The 21183-nt window shown below is 42.7% G+C and overlaps 1 protein-coding gene across 2 annotated transcripts; it reads right to left on the reverse strand.

The window, feature by feature from the left end:
* Positions 1-75: 75 nt before the first annotated feature.
* Positions 76-20316, reverse strand: strn4 (striatin, calmodulin binding protein 4). Of its 2 annotated transcripts, XM_031296702.2 has the most exons (19): positions 19812-20316; positions 11974-12077; positions 11743-11819; positions 11540-11618; positions 11191-11376; positions 10389-10451; positions 9815-9992; positions 8460-8616; positions 7803-7898; positions 7345-7463; positions 7069-7244; positions 6835-6882; positions 6617-6738; positions 5681-5848; positions 5454-5594; positions 2666-2764; positions 2460-2546; positions 1361-1549; positions 76-334 (listed from the first exon to the last, which is right to left on the reverse strand). In XM_031296702.2, the coding sequence occupies exons 1-18, from the start codon at positions 20106-20108 to the stop codon at positions 1380-1382; spliced, it is 2367 nt and encodes a 788-aa protein (XP_031152562.1). In that variant the 5' UTR covers positions 20109-20316; the 3' UTR covers positions 76-334; positions 1361-1379. The 2 variants fall into 2 exon arrangements, with proteins under 2 accessions (XP_031152562.1, XP_031152563.1); XM_031296703.2 differs by lacking the exon at positions 10389-10451 and having other exon boundaries at positions 19812-20311.
* Between the last annotated feature and the right edge of the window lie 867 nt (positions 20317-21183).

Raw genomic sequence — 21183 nt, forward strand, 5'->3', positions numbered from 1 at the left:
TGGTAGAACAAAAAAAAAAAGAAGCAAAACAGAATATTGTAGTGTAGAAAAGCGTTACTCCAAACATGATTAGTCGAAAAAGGAGCAGACAGGGTTTTTTGTTTTTATAAAAAAACGCAGTGTGATTAGTATTACAAGAAGTCACTGAGGCATCAGAGAACAGTGAGGAACTAAGGGGAGTTGACGTCCTGTGGCGATGACCCAGCCAGTGGGGTGCAGGACGTGTGTGTGTGTGTGTGTGTGTGTGTGCGTGTGTGTGTGAGTGAATATAAGCAGGTGAAATTTGTCCACTGTAGTCTTCAGTCTCTTTTTGCCCAGTTGTTTTTGTTGGACTCTAAAAGGCAAAAAAGAAGGTAAACAAAGTTAGACCAACAGCCACTCGGAACAGCTCATGAAATTGACATGAAAGGCAAAACATATTGGGTCCCATTTTAATTTGAAAAACCTACCCAATTTGGTAATTTTGTGTTGTAAAAAAATCATACGAGATAAAAGAAGTCACACAACAAAACAAAATTTCAATTATATTTTAAGGAGAATTTTAATGTTTTATAGTGGGGGGAGAAATAAATTGGACATTTAAGCCAGAGAGGATTCAACAAAGAACCATCCAAGGGATAATATGTAAAGCGTAAACACCTATTTCCAACATGGTCCCTGATGTCATAGATAATCTGAAGCCATTTTGTGGAGCTCAGTGGATTCAATAATCTAAAATTCTTTTAAAGGGGCTATGTGTTGAGGTCCACTGTAGATTTACTTAGAAACGAAGGCTATCCATATATGTTATGAGATTCAAGAGACTTGAGTGATTGTTTTTTTAAAGGATAAAAAGAAATTAAGATTAAACCTTTTTACCCATAGAAGGATTAAAGGTGTACTCCAGCAACCAATTTAGTATTGCACTTTTACGATTGGACAGATTTTTAAAATGAATGGACAAATCTTGACTGTGAAGGCCCATGCACACCTTCAATATCTTATGAACAGGTGCGGAGGAGGAAATGTTCATAGGCGAGAGAAAGGAAAATTCCTGCACACCGTCCTATTCACTTGCAATAAAACAGCTGTTTTACCTGATGAAGGTCTAAGGACCGAAACGTTTTAACAATTAAAGTTTATTGCAGTAAAGCAAATAGGACAGTCTGGGCAATTTTATGGACAAAAAAAGAAGCAGCAGAGGCCGAGATATCCTGACTTTAAGTCCCTAGTTTTAAAATTCCCCAAATGCAACTAAATAGTCTTTCATTAAAGCCCTCACTGCCCGTTAAATGTCCTGCTATCAAACTCCACACTCCTAGTTTGTAATACAGGCTTTCTGGCAATGATATGAACAAAAATACCCCTCCCCCAATCTCACCAGAATGGCAACAGTGCTTTCAGACAAAGATCTTGGCAAGTGCATCTGAGCCGGCGCTGGCAATGAAGGGCTGTGAAGAGTGGAAGGCCACGTCATGAATGGCCTCGTCGTGCTTCTTCCTGTGAGCCGTGATCTCCTGCACGCACGTCCTGTTGTCCAGCATCCACAGGCGCACCGAGCAGTCGTGGCCTGAAGGGGGACAGAGGGCGGGTGGAAACAAAGACAACAATGTTATGATGGGCAAAGATCACTGTAGAGGGCAATGTGAATGAATCCTTTATATTGTTTTATAACTAACTGACTTAATGCACAGCTTCATCTGCAATGGATTATAGTGTCATTTTAGCCAAGACTGCAGACTGCAAAGAGGTTTTCTGATTGTTTTTATTTCATCTAAACATGCATTTGATGCTGTATAGTAGATGGTATGAAAAAAAAAAAGAAATGTTGTATTTTGTTACCCATTTGTGTACAGAATAGACGCAACATTAAAAGAAACTGGCATTAAAATCTCTCTCTGGGTACGATGATGTTATATGAAGACAGAGTGTGCAGAGGAGTGGGAATAAGATCATAGTTTACAGTACTTTGAAAATGATATTAGAGCCGATACCGATACCAGTATCGGTATCGGCTCCGATACTGCCTAAAACGCTGGTATCGGTATCGGGAAGTACTGGAGTTTATGCACCGATCCGATACCACGTAATAAAGCCCTAAAGAAAATCTACGTTAAAGTAGTTTATTTATGTTCTTTTTCCGTTATAACTGACTGTAAAACTGGAGAATAAAAGAAAGTTCTGTGGCATTCATGTTTCACAAAGAGTTTAACCTGAGCCAGACCGACAACAAAGTCAAAATAATAGCACATCCATACAGGGATAGTAGTATACAGTTGTTAAAACATAATAAAATATATGACACACTGGTATCGGATCGGTACTCGGTATCGGCCGATACGCAAGTTCAGGTATCAGAATCGGGAAGCAAAAAATGGTATCGTGCCATCTCTAAATGATATAGATTGTCTTTATTTCAGAGGAAGCCCGATTCTAAGACGTTCCCCTAATTAAGGACACACAAGCTGAGTGGTACTCACTGCCAGAGATGAGGTAAGTGCCTTTAGGGTCTGTAGTGAGACAGGTGACAGCGTCCAGGTGAGCCACCATCGAGTGGACAACTTTACCTGTACAAACACACAAAGCAAGCTTATAATGACGCATTTACATTCAAGAAAAAAAATGTAAGTCGACAGAGTAAAAATAAACAAATGACCAGTACATATAAAAGACTTCCTGCAGATACCTGTCTTGTTGTCTAGGAAGCGGATGGTGCGGTTCTCATGTGCAGTGATGGAGACGGGCTCAGATGGGTGACTGACCACACGGTTGATCAGCTCACTGCCTGCAAAGGAAGACAAACAACTACATTTGAAGCTTCCCTTTTTTTCCTCTACTCATCTAACTAAGTATTTTTAACTTACTATGTCAGGCGGGTAATATTACTTGTTACTTAGTCTATATCGACGACGGTTTATTTACGGGATAGTACGGTGCCGCCGGAAGTTCCGCCGGATGTCCCTCACTTTCCGCTTTCTTTGTGTTAACTTTCAACTCCTGTCTGATCAAGCAACATTAACCAAACCTCTGAGCAACGTTACATGCTGAAAAAGGGCAGGTTTTAAGGAAAAATTGGATCGTGCAACACAGGCCTGCTTGGTTCGTTCAGGAAAAAGATTGTAAAGATTTACAAAGAATATGTTTACAGCATTTACTCTCTAAGTGGGATGTTTTGGGACCTATTGGCAGGGATTTGCTATGGACAAAAATACACCTGGCGATACACTGGTAAGAGCAAATTACATTTAACCATGTATCCAGCTAATTTATATAGCTCACTTTACTGTAATGTGTGAACAATTAAAGGTCCCATGGCATGAAAACACTTTATGAGGTTTTTTAACATTAATATGCGTTCCCCCAGCCTGCCTATGGTCCTCCAGTGGCTAGAAATGGCAATAGGTGTAAACCAAGCTCTGGGTATCCTGCTCTGCCTTTGAGAAAATGAAAGCTCAGATGGGCCGTTCTGGAATCTCCTCGTTATGACGTCATAAGGAGCAAGGTTATCGCCTCTTTCTCTGCTTTGCCCGCCCAGAGAATTTGGCCCGCCCATGAGAAAGAGAGAGACATCATGGCTTGAAAACAAGCCAAGTGGCAGTTGGTCAAGGCCACACCCCCACCCTCCACCTTGCCCCCCCCTCTCTCCTCCTCAATAGCATTTAAAGCTACAGACACAGAAATGGCACATACTAAGTAGAGTTTAGATTCTCGGCCCGAGCCCGACCCGAGCCAGACCGGACCTCGGGTCGGGCTCGGGCCGTTATTTTCCGCCACATCCTCGGGCCGGGCCGGGCCCGGGCCAGACCCTTGATCAAGCAATTTATTTTTATTTTTTTTAATCCATTACCTTATTATCCTATTTGGGTGGGGAGATAGCTATGCCATAATCAGAAATATTATTATTTATATATATATATATATATATATATATATATATATATATATATATATATATATATATATATATATATATATATATATATATATATATATATATATATATATATATATATATATAAGTAACAAATGTGTACAAAAGTTAGGCTGCAGTTACAAAATGCTTGCTTGAAGATGTAAAGAAAAAAAGAAAAACAGGAGAATTAACTTTGAGCAAGTGTGGAGGAAAGTCGGAGGTATGGAAGCAGTTTAAACAAGTCGTGGGCAGTGACAACAATATGTTGTTCATCATTGTTTCTTTTTTTTTTTTAACGTTTCTTAATTCGGATCCACTTGCGATCCGTTCCATTCTAAACAAACAGCGCAGTTTACAGGCTTCGTCCTTGTTGCATTATTCTAAACAGATTTCTGCAGTTCAAACAACTCTGAATTGTAGTTGAGAACGTCAGTTATAACGGCCCACGTATTAAAAAATTGTCAGGTTTAAATCGGGCTCGGGCTCATAATTACAGTTAATGTGTCGGGCCGGGCCGGTCTCGGACGCAACTTGCTCGGGCAGGTTCGGGCTTGATTTTTTGGGCCGATCTAAGCTCTAATACTAAGTAAAGGTCATTGTGGTACTGGCTCTAGTGGCTGTAATTCTGCACCAAGGCTGAATTTCGTGAAAAAAAGAGACTTCAGATACAGTACTAGGGGACCACTAAGGTCTATATAAAAGAGACTTCAGATACAGTATTAGGGGACCACTAAGGCCTATATAAAAGAGACTTCAGATACAGTATTAGGGGACCACTAAGGTCTATATAAAAGAGACTTCAGATACAGTATTAGGGGACCACTAAGGTCTATATAAAAGAGACTTCAGATACAGTATTAGGGGACCACTAAGGCCTATATAAAAGCATCCAAAAAGCAGCATGCCATAGGACCTTTAACTTCATTTAATATTGTGTGGGGTTTTCTTTTGCGGGGTGCAAATGTTCCACCTAAACAAACAAGTTACTGTACTTCCTGAGAACATTTTGAAGAGCCATGCTCGCTGCGTCCGGAGCTTAGCGCTGCCACGATTGTGATTGGTTTAAAGAAATGCAAACAACTCCTGACCATTTTTTTCTCCTATCCAGGAGTGTATGCTCCAGTTGCCAGACCTTCCTCCGCAGCGCTGTGGAGATAGGTCTGGCAATGCGCTCTTTTTTTCACATGGATGTCCGTTACCTTCTGCTTTCTTTGTGTTGTAATTTTAAACTCCTGTCAATTTATGAGGACTGTGGTTAACTGCTCCTTATATCTGTCCAATCTGAGTTTTCTGTTGCACGACTAAAACAACTTTTGAACGTACGTATGTTCCACCAAAACAGCTTCCTTCCCAAAGCTATTTTGCAGCGGCACCGTTGCTCTGTACGGCACTTAGCGCCGCCCATGGCGATTGTGATTGGTTTAAAGAAATGCCAATAAAGCAGAGCACGTTTTCCTCCCATCCTGGAATGCTGCGTGGAATAGTCAGACCCTCCTCGCGCTGTGGAGATAGGTCTGGCAATGCGAGACTACTCTACTACAAACTACAGTCCAGAACATACCATCCTTGGTCTGTGTCTCTAGCGCAGTGATGCTCTGCTCTGTGTTGAGGTCGTAGAGCAGCGTCTCACCGGCGTCAAATGACACCACCACCTGGTTGGGGTCAGTGGCCACAAAGGCTACCGAGGTGGGTGTTCCGTGTTCTGGGAGAAGAAAGGAGATAATGAAGTTGTGAGAAATGGATGCAATACAAAGCTCAAACGCACATCTACACGCTCAACACGTCTACCTTTCTCCTTATTGAAGACTGACAGGCAGGGAGCCGAGTTCTGAGGGTCCCAGACGCGAATGGTGCCATCGGCTGAGCACGAGGCAAGACGATGGTGAACTGCAGAGTAAGTTAGACCCCATACGCTGTCGTCGTGGCCGGCTAGTACACTGCTCTCGATGCCAGGATCTAGATGGACAAATGCACATATTAAAAAAAGAAAATTAAAGCAGCCATATTATGCTCATTTTCAGGTTCATACTTGTATTTTAAGGTTGTACCAGAATAGGTTTACATGGTTTAATTTTCAAAAAACACCATATTTTTGTTGTACTGCACCGCTCTCTCTCACTGCTGCAGATCCTCTTTTCAGCTGGTCTCTGTTTTAGCTACAGAGTGAGACCTCTTTTCTTCTTCTTCTTCTGTACTATCTTTGATTGCACTGCACATGCTCAGTAGCTCAGGTGTAGATCATGTCAGCTAGCTAGCTCCATAGACAGTAAAAGAAAGGTTGTTTCTACAACTACTACAGTTACAAGGCAGGATTAGCTGGGAGACTTCTAAATGAGGGCGCACATGGAAGTAGTTCTTTTGTAGATTATGGTGAACTTGTGTGTGTTGTAGCAGTGCTTTGCTAGGTTAGCATGCTAACGCTACGAGCTAATGGTTGCGGTTAGCCTGCTCGTTTCGGCTTGTGACGTCACAAGCCGTGCCGATTTTGAACAGCTCACCCGGAGACTGAAGACAGGACACATTCAGAAACCGTATCTCACTCTAAACAGCATGGATGGATTTTTTTCAAAGTTTGTATGTGTGTGGAAGCACCAGAGACACAACATAACACCCCAAATCCTAGAAAAAGTGATTTTTTCATAATATGGGCACTTTAAAAAAAAGGAACACTTTTGGAACACAAATTGGAATATTACTATTACTCTGCAGTTGAGAATGACTGACCATAGTTATCGTATGGATCCACATTTAGGTCTGGCATCTTCCAACATCTGACAGTTCCATCTAGACCCCCGCTGTAGCAGGATTCTCCGTCCTCGCCCATGGTCAGAGATAGAACAGCTCCACTGGAGAGAAAGAGAGAGGCATCGGTGGTTGCACTGCATCTGTGCATGTCAGTGACATGTTTTGTGCACAAGGTGTGAATGTGTATCTCAACTCACCTGTGTGCTCTAAATGTGTAGATGGGCTCAACATCCAACGCTGCGTTCCTGTGGAGGGACACGCTCTTATTAATTTGCTTCTTACTTTTATTTCTTTGCTGCGTTTGATTTTACATTTGTCCGTTATCCGTCCTCTTGCTGCCTTTGGAGTGAGTTATAAACTATAAAAAGGTGCTATATCAATACATTTCTTCTAAATTTCCTTTTACTCCCTGTGGTTCTAAAGGTTCTTACTTTTTAGAGTGCATGGCCTTGTTGAGGTTCCACAGTTTTAGTGTTCCGTCCTCAGAGGCTGTGAGCAGCACCGCTTGGCTGGGGTGAAAGGTCAAAGCGCGGATGGCATCGAAGTGGCTGCGTAGTGTGAAACGAGGGTTCCATGTCTTCTTGAACTCATCTCTGTTATCCTGCATCTGACAGGACACACATTTAAAAAGGGTCAACAATCAAAGTGTGCACATTACGAGTACGCTGGATTACATGCCATGTATTGACCAGAACACGTGTAATTACATCCATGGAGAGATCGTTGTCATTGGCAACGGTGAGATCAGCCAGTTCACCCAGGTTCATGTCCCCTCCTCCAACGGCATCCATAATGAAGACGTCAGAGGAGAAACCCAGGGCGCCACCTGCAGGTTTGGAGGTAAAAAAAAAAGTTATGGCAAAATATCATGGCCCTATAAATAAAGGCTGAGATGAAGAGAATGATTTTTAGGTCTCTCTGGCAAGAGTCCTGCACTCCATGTATCTTGTTTCCTTACTCCCACACTGTGTACCAGAGGATATATTTATATGTGTAGGAGCAGTTTTGTAAGTTTACCCCTACGCAGGCTTTAAAATTGAACAAAACTGAGACAAGACCGCATCTACATTTGTGGGTCAATGTCTAAGCTACAATCATGCGTGTGGGATAGTAGAGGATAGTCAATTTTTTTTTCAACGGGGCATATTCGGTGGGGGAGTCTTACCTTCCCCGGAGCGAGCCTGTCCCGATACAGAGGGGGGCGGGGTGGGTTTAGGGGGGAAGTCCGACATCATGCCTTGTAACTTGTTCCTGCGGTTCTCTGAACCCGGCATGAGGAGAGAGACACAAAACATCCAGTCATGCAGAGAGGCGAGGGAAGGATGGACAGGCCAGCACACGGACAGATGAGAGACAGACGAATGTAGACAGAGGCAAAAATATATACTTGATTCTTTAAATACAAAACATACAATTTTAAAGATTCTTTTTGTGAGAGGATGCAATCAATTAAGAGCACAGGATAACAGTGTAAATATGACTCAACGAATGAAATGTGGGCATATAAAAAGAGAAGGCAGCATGCGGGATAACCTTTAAAAATGACCCCGCGCCACAGAAAATACATCTACAGACAGAGATGACAGCGACACAACTCTAAGAGTCACAGACTGGCAGCTCGTGAAACAGGACAGAGAGACAGGTGGTTGGGAAAAGAGGTTGGTTTTATTGACAAGAAGAGATGCCAAGACACAATGAGAAGTAAAAGATAAAAAGGTGAGCGGGGAGTGGGGGGGGGGAGGGTGGCGAAAAAGACAGCTACACTGGTGGCAGTGATTCAGACAGTGCTGGTGCTGATGATGTTGCTATGGCAACAGCGTACCTAACTCCCGTCCGTCCCCCGAGATCCGGGCCTCTCCCGCCCCCTCCCCATCCTCCCCCGAGCCCAGGAAGTCAAATTCACTGAGGGCATCTTCCGAGTCGTCTTCGTCCTCCTCGTCCTCCGGGTCCAGGTCTGTGGTCATGGGCTCCGCACCCATCTGGACATGAGGCCAGAAAAGAGAAGAGAAGGTTGATTACGGGATTAGTCAATGAATAAAGAAAGTTGTTGCCGTTTATAGTTTGTGTTCTCACTTTTCCTCGTCTTCCTGATTTCATTTCTTTTTTTTTGTGATTAACAATTTTTATTTACTTTTTTAAAAACACACAAAACATACAATTGGCAACAATAACATACACCCCCACCCCCACGTCATCACCACCAACCAAGACAAAAATCCAGAAAAGATGACACAGTAAACTACAATATTCAAGAACATACAACAAAATAATGACAAAATGGACAATAAACTGTAAACCAAATAAACATGTATAAATGGAAACCCGATAAGCCCATCATACACGTCTCTCGCTAGCACAAATGCTTCTTAGGAGCCCTCCAGAAAACTTAAGTATTTTCCTCTTTTTTCCCGTGAAGACATCCAATTTGGCGAACCGTTTGTATGACATCTTTTCAAACGCTGCCACCCTAGCCATCTCACAAACCCACTCTTGGATTGACGGCACCCCTTCATTCTTGCATCATCTTAGAGGAATCTGCCTGACTATCATTAAACTAGTCTGGACCCAGCTTCGTATGTGCTTATCTATCCCGTTTTAGGATTGGCCCGTCTCCCAGAAAAAATAATCTTAGGTTAAATGGAACCTGGGTTCCTGAAATCCGACATAGGTTATCATGTATCACCGTCCAAAATTCCTGGACCTTATCACAGGACCATAGGACGTGAAGTAATTGGCGGTCCTCTGTCTTACATTTCCAACGATTTGGTGTGCCATTCAGACAAATTCTAAACAGTCTGAGGGAGTCCAATAGAAGGGATGCATAATCTTGAACTGAATGAGGAATGAGGCGCACCCTCACATCGTGTGACATGGTTTTAATATTCCTACAGATTCTATCCCACTCTTCATCATCCAGTGTAATACTCAGAGATCCCTTTCCCATGTTTCCTTGAGGGCTGTCCAGGCTCAATCCCCCCGCCCCCCCAGGTTCTGCATGAGCATAGAATATTACCCAGAAACCTTATGACCTTTCCCATATTTCATCAACACCTTATCTAAACATTCTGGTGCCTTCGGGGTTGAAGAACTGGATCCAAAAATCCCCGGCGAAGTTGCAAATATCTGAAAAATTGAGACCTGGGGATCTTAATTTCATTTTCTAATCATTGATCATACCTTTACACGAGACTTCTTGCTCTTGCGCGGTCCATCAATGCAGTCAGTGGCCATGCCTTGGAAGTCATCGTCCTCGTCACTGTCGTCTTCGTCATCATCCTCACAGCCACGCAGGAAGGGGATCTTATCGAGCACCGAGCCGCCCAGACTTTCCTTAGAGCTTTCCTTGCCCGCGTTCCTACAAATGCACACATAATTATTCTCCATTCCGAGTTCAAAAAGATTTTTAGGACAATTCCTTGCAGAGGAAGGCAGGATGACCTCAATTATACTTATATAATACCATATTATAAAAGGTTTGGCCACAGCAGTCTACATTACAGCATATTTTTTATGATATGCATTTTATAATCATAATAAAGTTTAATGAGTGCAACAACTATGAGTTTCCTGTGCTTTTTTAACTTTCCTATACCAACATTAAATTATATTTCTATCCTAAAATATTAACACTTTTTTATCTTTACATGGCAAAATATGTATCTGCCTGACAGGTACATATATTGTTTTGTTTTTTTCAATAACAGGTAAACAACCTTAATAGGTCTGTTTTTTTGTTTTTTTATAATCTTACCATGTTCTCATGATGGAGGATGCCCTCCGTTTTAGACATCTTTTCTGCATCTTGTTCTGTTGGCTTTTGAGATTAGGATGTGCTATTGTTTCACTGTCTTCACATTTCTGCTACAGACAAATGCTACTCACAAAGTAGCTTTACGATACAATGATGAAGTGTCTAATGTTAACACTGCAGTAAGTAAGAACTCCTACTTATTATCTCAGCTACGCTTTAGTCACCTGCACATTTTTTGTCTGGTAAAGTTTTAGTTTCTAAGCATCGTCCGTCGGAAGGGCCGTCGGCCTTCATTTTGGCCGATTTGACATGTGGAATCGGAAGGCGGGCACTGCCGGCAGTCGGACTCAAATGACCAATCTGATTGGTGGAGTGCTAGCCCTTGACTATTAGGTCTCGCGCACGCGCAGAACGTACGCTCAAGTCGGCATCACTTCGGTGTGTTCCGAGGCACTTTTTGGACCTCAGGGAGCCGAATGATCAGTCCGACTGCTTTTTCTGCCGACGGGCAGCCGTCTGGTTGGTGTGTCTCGGGCTTAAGAGGTCTTTGTCAGATGATCTTAAGTGGAGAACCCACTCTGTACAGTGGGGTGTGCGCACTACCTTTTGCACTGAAATGCCCCATATCGGTATGGCATGTAAATAAGGCCATGTCTATAAAGGGGTGGTACAAGACTGAAAGCCTATGGTGTCAATATATGCCAACAGAAGTTTGACAACAACTGACAAACTAAAACAAAGAAAATGTCAACCTTTGTTTCACTCATATGAAGTGCCATGATTTCGGCCACCACAGTCTCACCTCTTGATTTGTTCCTCTATCTGTCTGACCAACAACGACTCTCCACCTGCCCGGGGCTCAGGCTCAGGACAGGTTTCACTGGGCGGAGGCCCGTTAGCCTCGGGGCTGCTCCGCCCGAGCAACGAGCGCACACGCTTAGACCGCATATCCAGGATAGTGTCTGAATAACCCACTTCCTCAAGATATCTACATTCATAGGAAAAAGCACACATAAACATTTACTCACACCCATATAAACCAATCTTTGTAGTGTAGATCTCATGTTAAAGTACTGATGGAACACATTTGTATGGTACTGAGATAAATAAAAAAAAAATAAAAAAACGAGCTGATGACGGAGAGGTCTTACTTGCGTAGTAGCTGACGACCCTCCTTCCAGGACATCTGATTGGCTGGCTCAGAGTCTGACTCAGCCGGCCCATTGGGAACTACAGAAAATAGATTGGCCAACAGTGATGCAACAGCAGAAAAAGAGAAAAGCAGAAACTTTGAGTTGCTCTGAAAATAAAGCAGCAGTAACATAGTAATATATAAGGGCCTGGTTAAACATACGTTGGTCTGCCTCTGTCTCTGGTTTCTTGTCTCCTGGACTCTGGTCGTTTCCCGTCTTCAGCTTCTGGTGTTTAGTCCTGCAACCCCACAAAACACCACATGAGGGCAGCATTACAAGCAAACATAGGAAAACCTTTCACTATCAAATCACTATGCCTCAAGCATGCAAAACCTAATGACAGCAGGCTGAGTGGATAACAGACACAGTGAGTTTCCTGGCATTTGGATTACCTCTCTTGTTTGAGGGCGTACTCCAGCATTTTAATCCGCCTCACCAGGTCCTGTTTCATATTCTCCTGCCCTTTCCTCTCACCCTGTAGGAACGCCACCTGAGCCTAACACACACACACACACACACACACACACACACACACACACACACACACACACACACACACACACACACACACACACACACACACACACACACACACACACACACACAGAACACAAAGAACCTTCAAAAAAGGCACACGTACAGCAACCACTCTTAATATATGATCAATGATCAATTCATATTGACACCATAACTGCAGTGAATTGGCTAAAAAGCATGTGCGGTCTCAATTAAAGCTAGCAAAGCATTTAATATCAACAGAGATCACAAGAAAAGACCGTGAACCGTGAAGGCAAAAGTTTGATGTGACAAGCATAGCAAACATGACCTCTGAGAACCCAAAGGAATAAGTAGAGGGTTGTGGAACAGGGCTCTTATTTTTAACTTCTCCTAACCAAAGCCTCAGTGCGCATCTGCAGAAGAAAAACAAGACACACACCGGCCAAATTCAAATACCCTCTTTTAAGACACATCCTTCCTTTGTGTGCTTCCCCTCTCATTTTCCGTCCGTTTCCTGCCTCTCTGAGCTGATAAAATTCTTACCTTGAGGAAAGAGAAGTTGCCCATTCTTGTCATATGGCAAACAATTTTTGTGAGGAAAAAAAAATAATGTGATAATGAGAGAATGCAGAGTAACTAACGACACTGTCAAGATTTGCCGAGGACTATCTTTAGACAGGTTCTTCCCTTGGGTAAGGCATCATATGGCAACACTTGACAAAGATGTAAAAGGGCTGCCGGATTGGATGAGAAAGATGTATACAAGTTTCAAGCATGCTGTGTTTTTGCACATTGCTTCACAGTGGTCAGTTTTTGAGCAAAACTGTGGTTCACAACAAACGTCCTGCCCTCTGTTAGTTAGAGGAGAAAAATACCCCAGTGGAAAAGAAAACAACAATGATCCCAGTTAGAAAAAAGAAGGCCTACCTCTGTTTCTACTCTCAGGATTTGCACCAGGTGATTGCACAATAGTTTTGCATGGTCACCCTCTCCTTCTCTTTTCTCTCTCTGTGCCAAGCAGTTCTGGAGCATTAATAGGTCTACCAATTTTTTTAGTCTATTTCTCCTCTGCATGTCCCTGTCTGTGTTCATGAGTCTGCTCCCACACGCAGTTCTGTAAAACTAGAACAGTCTAAAAACACTATCTCATGGGGCAGGGACTCGGTCTACTTGAGAGGGTAGTCATTCATCTGGGAAAGTGCACACGCACACACGCACAATACAGATAACTTAAAGGTCCAATATGTAATATATTTACTGTAATAAATCCAAAAATTACCCCAATGCGTCATCAGATATTAAGGAAACATGCTAAGTTGTAATACTATCTTTTCTGACAACAATGCTAAAGCCAGTATTTTCTCCTTTTGAAATTTCCGTTCCGTGATGGAGTTTCTGTTTGTGTTTTGGCCTGTGTTGTTATCAACTGCCCAGTCCGGGTTGCCAGATACACCTGTAAAAACATAAACCCAGCACGCTACAGCTGTAAAGTTAGTACAGCCATGAAAGCAGCAAACAAACGAACGGATCAACGGAGATAAATTCTACCCGACCTAAAAAGAAACGGCATGTTTCTAACAGTTGCGTGACCAGAGACGTAACAAACCCCGGGTAAATATTGGAGATGTATTTGAAAGATGGAGACAGCTTAGAGCTCAAAAGAACGCCGAGTTGGCTAATTTCCTCCTGAACAGGTAGCTTAGCATTAGTTTCAGGCTAATTTATCAGGGCTACAAGGGATGGGCATTTTATGTTATTTCAACATTCATGTACTCACATTGAATTATATAGCTAGAGTACCCGAGTTGGTTACTTGCAAAAACAATTGAGACACAGCCAGTAAAGTGATCCCGACTGGTCCTGGCTTACGCCACCATGCTAACCCTGCTAACTGCTAGCTAACATTACCGGAGGACCAGGCAAGCGGGCCACGGCTGTTTACAAAGTGTAGCCTGTTCAGCGGCCGTAGCCGACAACGGTGAGTTATTTTAAGCCAAGAGAGGGGGGGCTGTAAATTGGGAAGAGAGGACTGTGAGTTTGCAGTGTGTTTGGCGATTGATGCCATAATTCTAAGCCAATAAAGTGTGTTCAGTCGGGTGAAGAGGACGGCTAGGTATTGCTATTTTTAGCGGTTCCTACCATAGCTAATTCTAAGCCGAGGAAGCGTGCCTGTCCGTCGGATGGCGAGGATGGCGAGGTTGTTGTGTTTTTAGCGGTTCCTACCGTAATTCTAAACAGAAAAAGTGTGTCTGTCAGTTGGTTACAGAGCTCCGTGTAAGCACGGGCTTCTATGACTGTCAGTATAGCCAGCATCTAACGTTAGCTACTCCGCTGTGCTGTGAAGTAATGTCTGGCTATGTGAGACGATCGTCTAGCAACGTTGTTGTGGATTCTGCGGTCTCAGCCTGGCAACCTCCGTGAACTTTGAGTCTGGGGAGGAGGGGGCGGGGGAGACGACTCTCTCCAGTATTTTGAATTTGTAATGCAGTAACTATTTTAAACACTAGCTGTCAGTATTACATATTGCACCTTTAATGTAGTTTATACTTGGCCAAACCGATTAGGAGCACATCAGTTCCTAAAATATGTCAAAAATAACACATGAATTAACTGTGTTTATGTATACGGTGCACAGAAAGGATATGTAAAAAAGCACAGCATTCATTTAACAAGCCAGGAAGGACTAGTAAAACACAAAAATCTGCTTAGCCTTGTAAACAGCTTTGCATTAGCATGTCATTTGGTGTGGTTATGTAGTTGATAAAAGCAGCTAGCATAGGGTTAGCTGCGACAGCTAGTTAGCTGCACATTTCCAGCTGCACACAAGTAGTAATTGTGCAGTTGTTGTGTTTTGTAATGGTACATGCAATACTATATTTGTACATTTTACACTGCGAAAAATAAATAAATAAATTTTACACTGCGACATAATCAGATGTATATGCTAACATCCTAAAGTACAAGAAGAACTTAACTGTTTTGCTAGCTGGGCAGTGTCAGAGTGTGGGACATTTAGATATCACAAAACAACATGTACATTATATACTGAGTACTAATGGTTGAAAACCGATAGGACATGTTAGTTCACAATAAAATGACATCTTCAAAGTGAAAGATTTGCTTCTTTCAATAAGGGTGTCATTCAAGCTTGACCTAGCATCCACAATAATGCCAAAGAACTGTTCTAATACTGTGGCCTGCTGTGGGTCGAGTGGAGCCAACTTGGGTAAAATCAGTCAAATTCAAGAAGGTGCAGGGTGGAACATGAGGTCCTCTGTACACAAATAAACTAATCATGAACACAGAATCCTCAGTGTACTGACTTGGACGCCCATGAGCAGGGCACCAAACCCCCAACTGCTTGGAGCACCGACTATGTGGCAGCCCCTTCGCTCTGACACCTCTCCATTAATGCATGTATGTGTCCTGTGTGTGCATGTGTGTAATGTACAGTAATAACAACAGAGTGTTAACATTTTTACTTCCCACTGAGGGATTTATAAGGGGTTTTCCTCATCATTGTCAGCTCAGCATTGATACACAGTCCTGGTTAAAAACTTAGAGAAAGACCGTGACCAAAACTCGTGGTGTGACAACTAGCTGCGGATAAGTGAATTCTAAGCTTGTCGCCTTATAAACAGCTATTATGTAGGCCTATATCACACTGAATGAAGCAAAGAGCTTGAAGCAACAGCAGCTTACTTAGGACAGTCACAGTAATGTCACCCTAGTATGAACAGGCATTTGATCATTTACTGATGTACATTTGAACAATCGCTCAGCTCAATTAAACAAAGTCAATAGTCGTGACTAAAAATCTTAACACTAAATTATACGAATCAAGCGAAGTGCTTTGTAATTTCCACCTCTAAAAAGGAATGTGTCTACTTCATCATTAGGGGCAGGGCACACGTTTCTACTCCTACTCACACACACACAGACGAGCTACAACCTGCTCACACGCAGAGATAACCATCACGCCCCTGTGCGCCAGTGTCACACTGTGTTCCTAGAAGGACAGGTTCCCGGGATTGTCCACAACCTTAAATCCCTGACACTGCTTTATCGGCCCAAGATAGAGCCAAGGCTGCATGTGTACAGACAAACAAACGCACATTTAAATACTAACATGACAATGAATGCACACTGTAAGAGTTGCCTTTTCCTGACACATACAGGTAGCCAAAACATGTGTAAAAATCAACCCATATCGAGGAGTAACAAAATTATTCGTTAGTCTTTTTGGTGTCATTTGATATAGCCCTGTTAACATCGACACTGCGGTTATTTTCACTGTATTATGTTGGTAAACTAACAAAGTACAAAGGAACGTTGTGCCATCTGATCTCTCTTTCCTATGGGTGGGTTTTCCTCTGTGTGGCCAACTGCTGCGGACCTTTCCAGAGTTTGTTGTAGCGTGGAGAGCTGACACATTTAGCCTTTTCTGTCAGTCCCCCCCACCCTCCTCTACTAGCTGCAGAACAGGGTCAAGGGCAGCTTTCCTCCTCCACTGGCCACCCTCCATCTTCTCATCCCTTCATCCCCATGAGAGAATCCATGAGCCAACAAGTAGAGCAATGAACGATTCTGTGACAGTATGCTTTGATGGAGCGTGTCAGAGAGTGTGTGGTATTTAGCTCAAGTATGACATCCTAAAAAGTTGGGCTTGCTGCCTATGTTTGATTAGAAGATGTTAGATAAGCATTGGGAAGCAAAAATACTGCATGTCATGAATGTGTTTGAATAAGAGAGGAAATCAATTATGAGATTTTCAAGATTTCAGGGGAAGAGTTTGGAAATAAATTGAGAAGGACAATACAAAGGAGAGAATTACAGACCGATACAAAGAAAGGTAACATCCTAAAAGCACATCAGTACGTATAAAACAGGAGGGTCACGAGTGTGTGTGGGTGGGAGGCACACACTGTAATAATGCAGTAGTATATGAATGTCATGTGTCATGGCTGAGGGCGCAGAGCTATTAATTAGAAATGTGTACCCAGGGGCCCCTAGGGCCTCACTCAACAGGAAGTGATGTAATCTGGGTCACCAGTAATCTATTCCACACAACTACTGCCACGGTTTATAAACTTAAATAGCTGAAAATGAAAATAATACATGGGGGAACAGGTAAATGTCTGCCCTTTTCCCTGTAGAAGAAGAGTAGTGACTTGGTTCAATGTCTGCCGCACAGTCTGTTTGACTATTAAATTATAATGAGGATCTGGCAACAACAAGCTTGTTCAGACACAGTGCAGGAGTAGTGTAATTTGATAGAATACATTGGAAAAAGCTTCTGGTGTGTCTGAAGGACAGCGAGACAAAGCCGCTACCACCTGTCCCATGTGCTGCTGTCCCATAGTCGTGCTGGGACGTCCCACCTTGCCCAGCATGGGGAGGGCCTTCATTGCTGGCATGTCACCGGAGACACGACACCACAGGTGGCCTTTCACACCAGAAACACACTTACAGAGACAGCACATGTGTTACAATCTCACAGAGACACGCTATGCTACTAACAGACATCCACGCGGTCGCACAAAGAGTCATATAGTCGTAAGATGATAGTGTTGTGCCATCTTAAATATTGGTGATGGTTTTGCTGTTGCTGCCATCTGTTGATTTTGAGTCCTTGCTAGCCTTATGAATGCCATAACAGTTAAAAATGTCATGTGTAGTCGACATGTGAGCAGACTATGAACACATGTACAGTATGGTGCTAACTACATAGGACATGGCCAGGGGGGGGCGTGCTAACTGGCATTTACAGAGCCCTGCCAGCATGCTGGCAACAAAAGCCAAAGGCCTGTGGCCTGTGGGTGTTAAAATGTAAGCTAGGTCAATTTTTCAGCCTGGCACTCCAGCTACCCTCATTTTCTCTCTCAGCACAGGACGTGGTGCTAATTGTACCCGTGAAACCGGACCATGTGCAGCAAATGCGCACACGCAAACAAAGTTCCATAACAAGCACTAATGGCGTGTTGGACATAGCGATGACCCGCTTCTGCCTTTCATTCCCACTCTTCTCCACACACAACTATAAAAGCAGCGGACACAACCAGTTTGTTATTGTTCATCCATTTTTTATCGAAAGACTCCTATTTATAGCTACATAGGTTTGAGTTGGGGGCAAAGTGAAAAGCAGAGTGACAGGAGAGAGGCAATGATATTATTTTTTTTGTGGTTTTGTCAAGCTCATGAACTCCAGAAGATACTTAATCCTAATTACAAGCAAACTGTGGTTAGAGGAGGAATACCACATACTGTATGGGTTTATGAGGGAAAAGGTGAAATGTTTATCCTTTCGATCCAAACGCAGAGCGAAAATGTCTTTGAATGTGTGCATGTTTTCCTAACCTGCCTTAATCCTGGAACAATTTGATGAGTGAGCACAATCTTGCCCAGCAATGCTCTGCCTCACACAGTTACACGCATGCATGTAGGAATGTTGCATAGTACAACCTCTGTCTTCTGCTGTCAGTCTCTGAATAACTGGGACCATTAGGAGACTCATGCCTTGCTCAAGGGCAATTCTATGGCATTGGCTCACACATTCACATATATTTTTCTTGCCATTTTCAGAGACTCAAATTGATGACCTTTAAGGACACACGCTCACTTCTCCAACCTAAAGGCAAACGGCACATATACTGTATGTGTTTGTAAGTGGCAGGTCATATTTATTACGTTCAGTCAGGACTTACAAGTGTACTTGTAGATAGCATGGTACTTAACTTACAATAATCTAAGACAGTCAAAAAAATATAAATGATACTGACAAATACAACTGCATGCCATTATCCATCTACCACACCACTGACTCACCCATCTGTGTGACAGGCTCGAATTCAAAATGTGGATATTCTTTCAATGCCACCAGCTACACAGATATACACTTTTACTACAAAATATTATGCCTCAAGGAACTTCATCTAAGGAGATTTTGCAGTAAAATGTGATTTAATACATAAACTGCTGGCAGTCTAAAAGGTCACCCAGATCCCTTTCTCTCACTTTGCCAACTGCTTTGTGAATAAAATAAAATGTAACATCAAATTATTCCTTATTTTAATGGGGAATTTCCTTAAGTAAGGACACCCCTTTGTCAACTGATGCTTAAATTACTAGGATTATCAAATGCTGTGATTTCAAAGGGAACTCACGGCTGTGTGACTATTTGTAAGATATGAAAACCTGAGAATTGTCAACTTACAAACCAGGTTTCCACATAAATGCTAAAATGCGGTCCATCTTAAAATGAGTCTGGTACAGGGATGTTTTTGATGTATGCACCTGCAGTAATATCAAAGAGACACTATGGTAGCCACACCTAAACTCTGTTTACATCACTTTTTTTATTTGCTGGATAACTTGCTTGCTTTTGTAGGCTTTTGTGAGTGGAATGTAACTGGTTATATTGTCATTTAAAAGCCATTATTGTATGCTTAAAACCTACTAGTGGCTGTTTGACTTTGGCTTTACAGTGGGTAATCATCAGCTGGAGGTCATAGAGTCCCATCTTTGTCATATAACGTTACTCTCTAGATACATCCTGGTCAATACAATATTATAGGGTGTAATGTTAGCTCGTTAGCATTCTGGCATCCTGCAACTGATTGATCGTAGGGCATGTGTAACGTTACGGTCACAAAGCTCCTGCAATAACAGTTCTGGCCTTTATTCGGCGTTAACGTTGCAAACACAGGCTAAATGATTACACATTTAACGTTACCCTGAGTTCGTCTCTCTCAGCCTCCCAGCGGTATTTCTCGGCCTGGAAGCGTCCCCACTCGTACTGGATGAAGTGAAGGATCCCAGGAAGCGTCATACCCGAGTCCCCGTCCTGTAGCTCACGAGCCTGCGACGATCCGGCCATGGCCACGGCTGCTGCCAACGCTCCGGTCGCCGCAGCTGATGTCGGCTGGCCCGGTGCTGCTTTGGGCCCGTTTGGGTTGCGCCCCGATCCGCTGCTGCTGCCGCCGCCTCCGGAGTTCGGGTTTGGTCCTCCGCCGGATCTATCCGCCTCCATTTTAACCGTTCAACCTTTCGCCAGGATAAAGAGGTGGAAACGGGCAGAGTGTACGAACAATAATAATAATAAAAAGTACCTCGTACCCTTCTTCCAACCCAGCAGCACTTCGCTATACACTACCCCTTTTCTTCCCTTTCTCTCACGCACAGAGCAAAATTACTATTCAGTTAGCAAAATACTACACTTCCGCTTCCAAACCTTCAAAATATAACACGATAATCAAGCTACATGTGTGTAACCTCGTGGCCTATTTATTCACCAATATTCCGTGTTTAACATACATTCTTACTTGAAAACGTTTGCTAAAGTAACATTAATATATGGCTATCGAATGCCTATCACTCAAAACAAGTCTTAAAATGTTGTTTGCTGCTCTTATTTTGTATATCCCGGATTTGTTTCTTCCTCTTTGCGTTTGCTGTTGAAAATGCCCAATGTCGGCGACAAATAAAGGGCCATGTTTGCAGTAATACACAATGAACATGTCGCTAGGGGAGTTCATTTCCTGCCATTTTGTGAGCATGGATGTTTCAGGACGGTAAAGTTAGCCAACGTTTGATCCACAACTCTGTTTCCGGTTTGAAGTCGCCACGACACATGGACACAGGTCGACAGATTTTTATCTGCCACATATAGGTCCCTCCGGGTGGGCATATACATCACAGTTTTGTTGCAGATCTATAATCATATGGACTTGAATAGGCTACAACAAACTTGAACTTAATTATCCAGAAGCATTTTGTAGATACATTAGTATACTCATTTAACCAGATGGGAATATACATGCATATAATAATTGCATAATACGCAATACCTTAAATATTGCAATGGTGGGCGGTAGAAAACTAGCAGTTCAGATGGTGGTTGAAGATTTAAGCATTGAGTTCCTGGAGAGGTGAGTCCCTTGGCATCCCTGTGCTTTAAGTAAAGACATTAATAGGTAGATTGTCCAAGATAACAAACCAAATCAGCCACATACATACACTTTTAGTTTTATTTATCTACGTTTTATTTCCTGTATGGACGTGTGAATATTTTATCACACATTTCTGATATTGTTGTTGTTGTTTTG

The sequence above is a fragment of the Sander lucioperca genome, chromosome 5, assembly GCF_008315115.2.
Source record: "Sander lucioperca isolate FBNREF2018 chromosome 5, SLUC_FBN_1.2, whole genome shotgun sequence".
In the NCBI taxonomy this organism is placed as follows: Eukaryota; Metazoa; Chordata; class Actinopteri; order Perciformes; family Percidae; genus Sander; species Sander lucioperca.

What these genes read in the sequence shown, in the direction of transcription:
- strn4 (XM_031296702.2), bottom strand. Translation starts at nt 20,108, where the DNA reads ATGGAGGCGGATAGATCCGGCGGAGGACCAAACCCGAACTCCGGAGGC. An exon ending in GCAAGAAGTCTCGTGTAAAG is followed by an intron (nt 8,617 to 9,814) that starts GTATGATCAATG and finishes CCTCATGTCCAG; the next exon opens with ATGGGTGCGGAGCCCATGAC. An exon ending in CACTTACCTCATCTCTGGCA is followed by an intron (nt 1,550 to 2,459) that starts GTGAGTACCACT and finishes GTCCCCCTTCAG; the next exon opens with GCCACGACTGCTCGGTGCGC.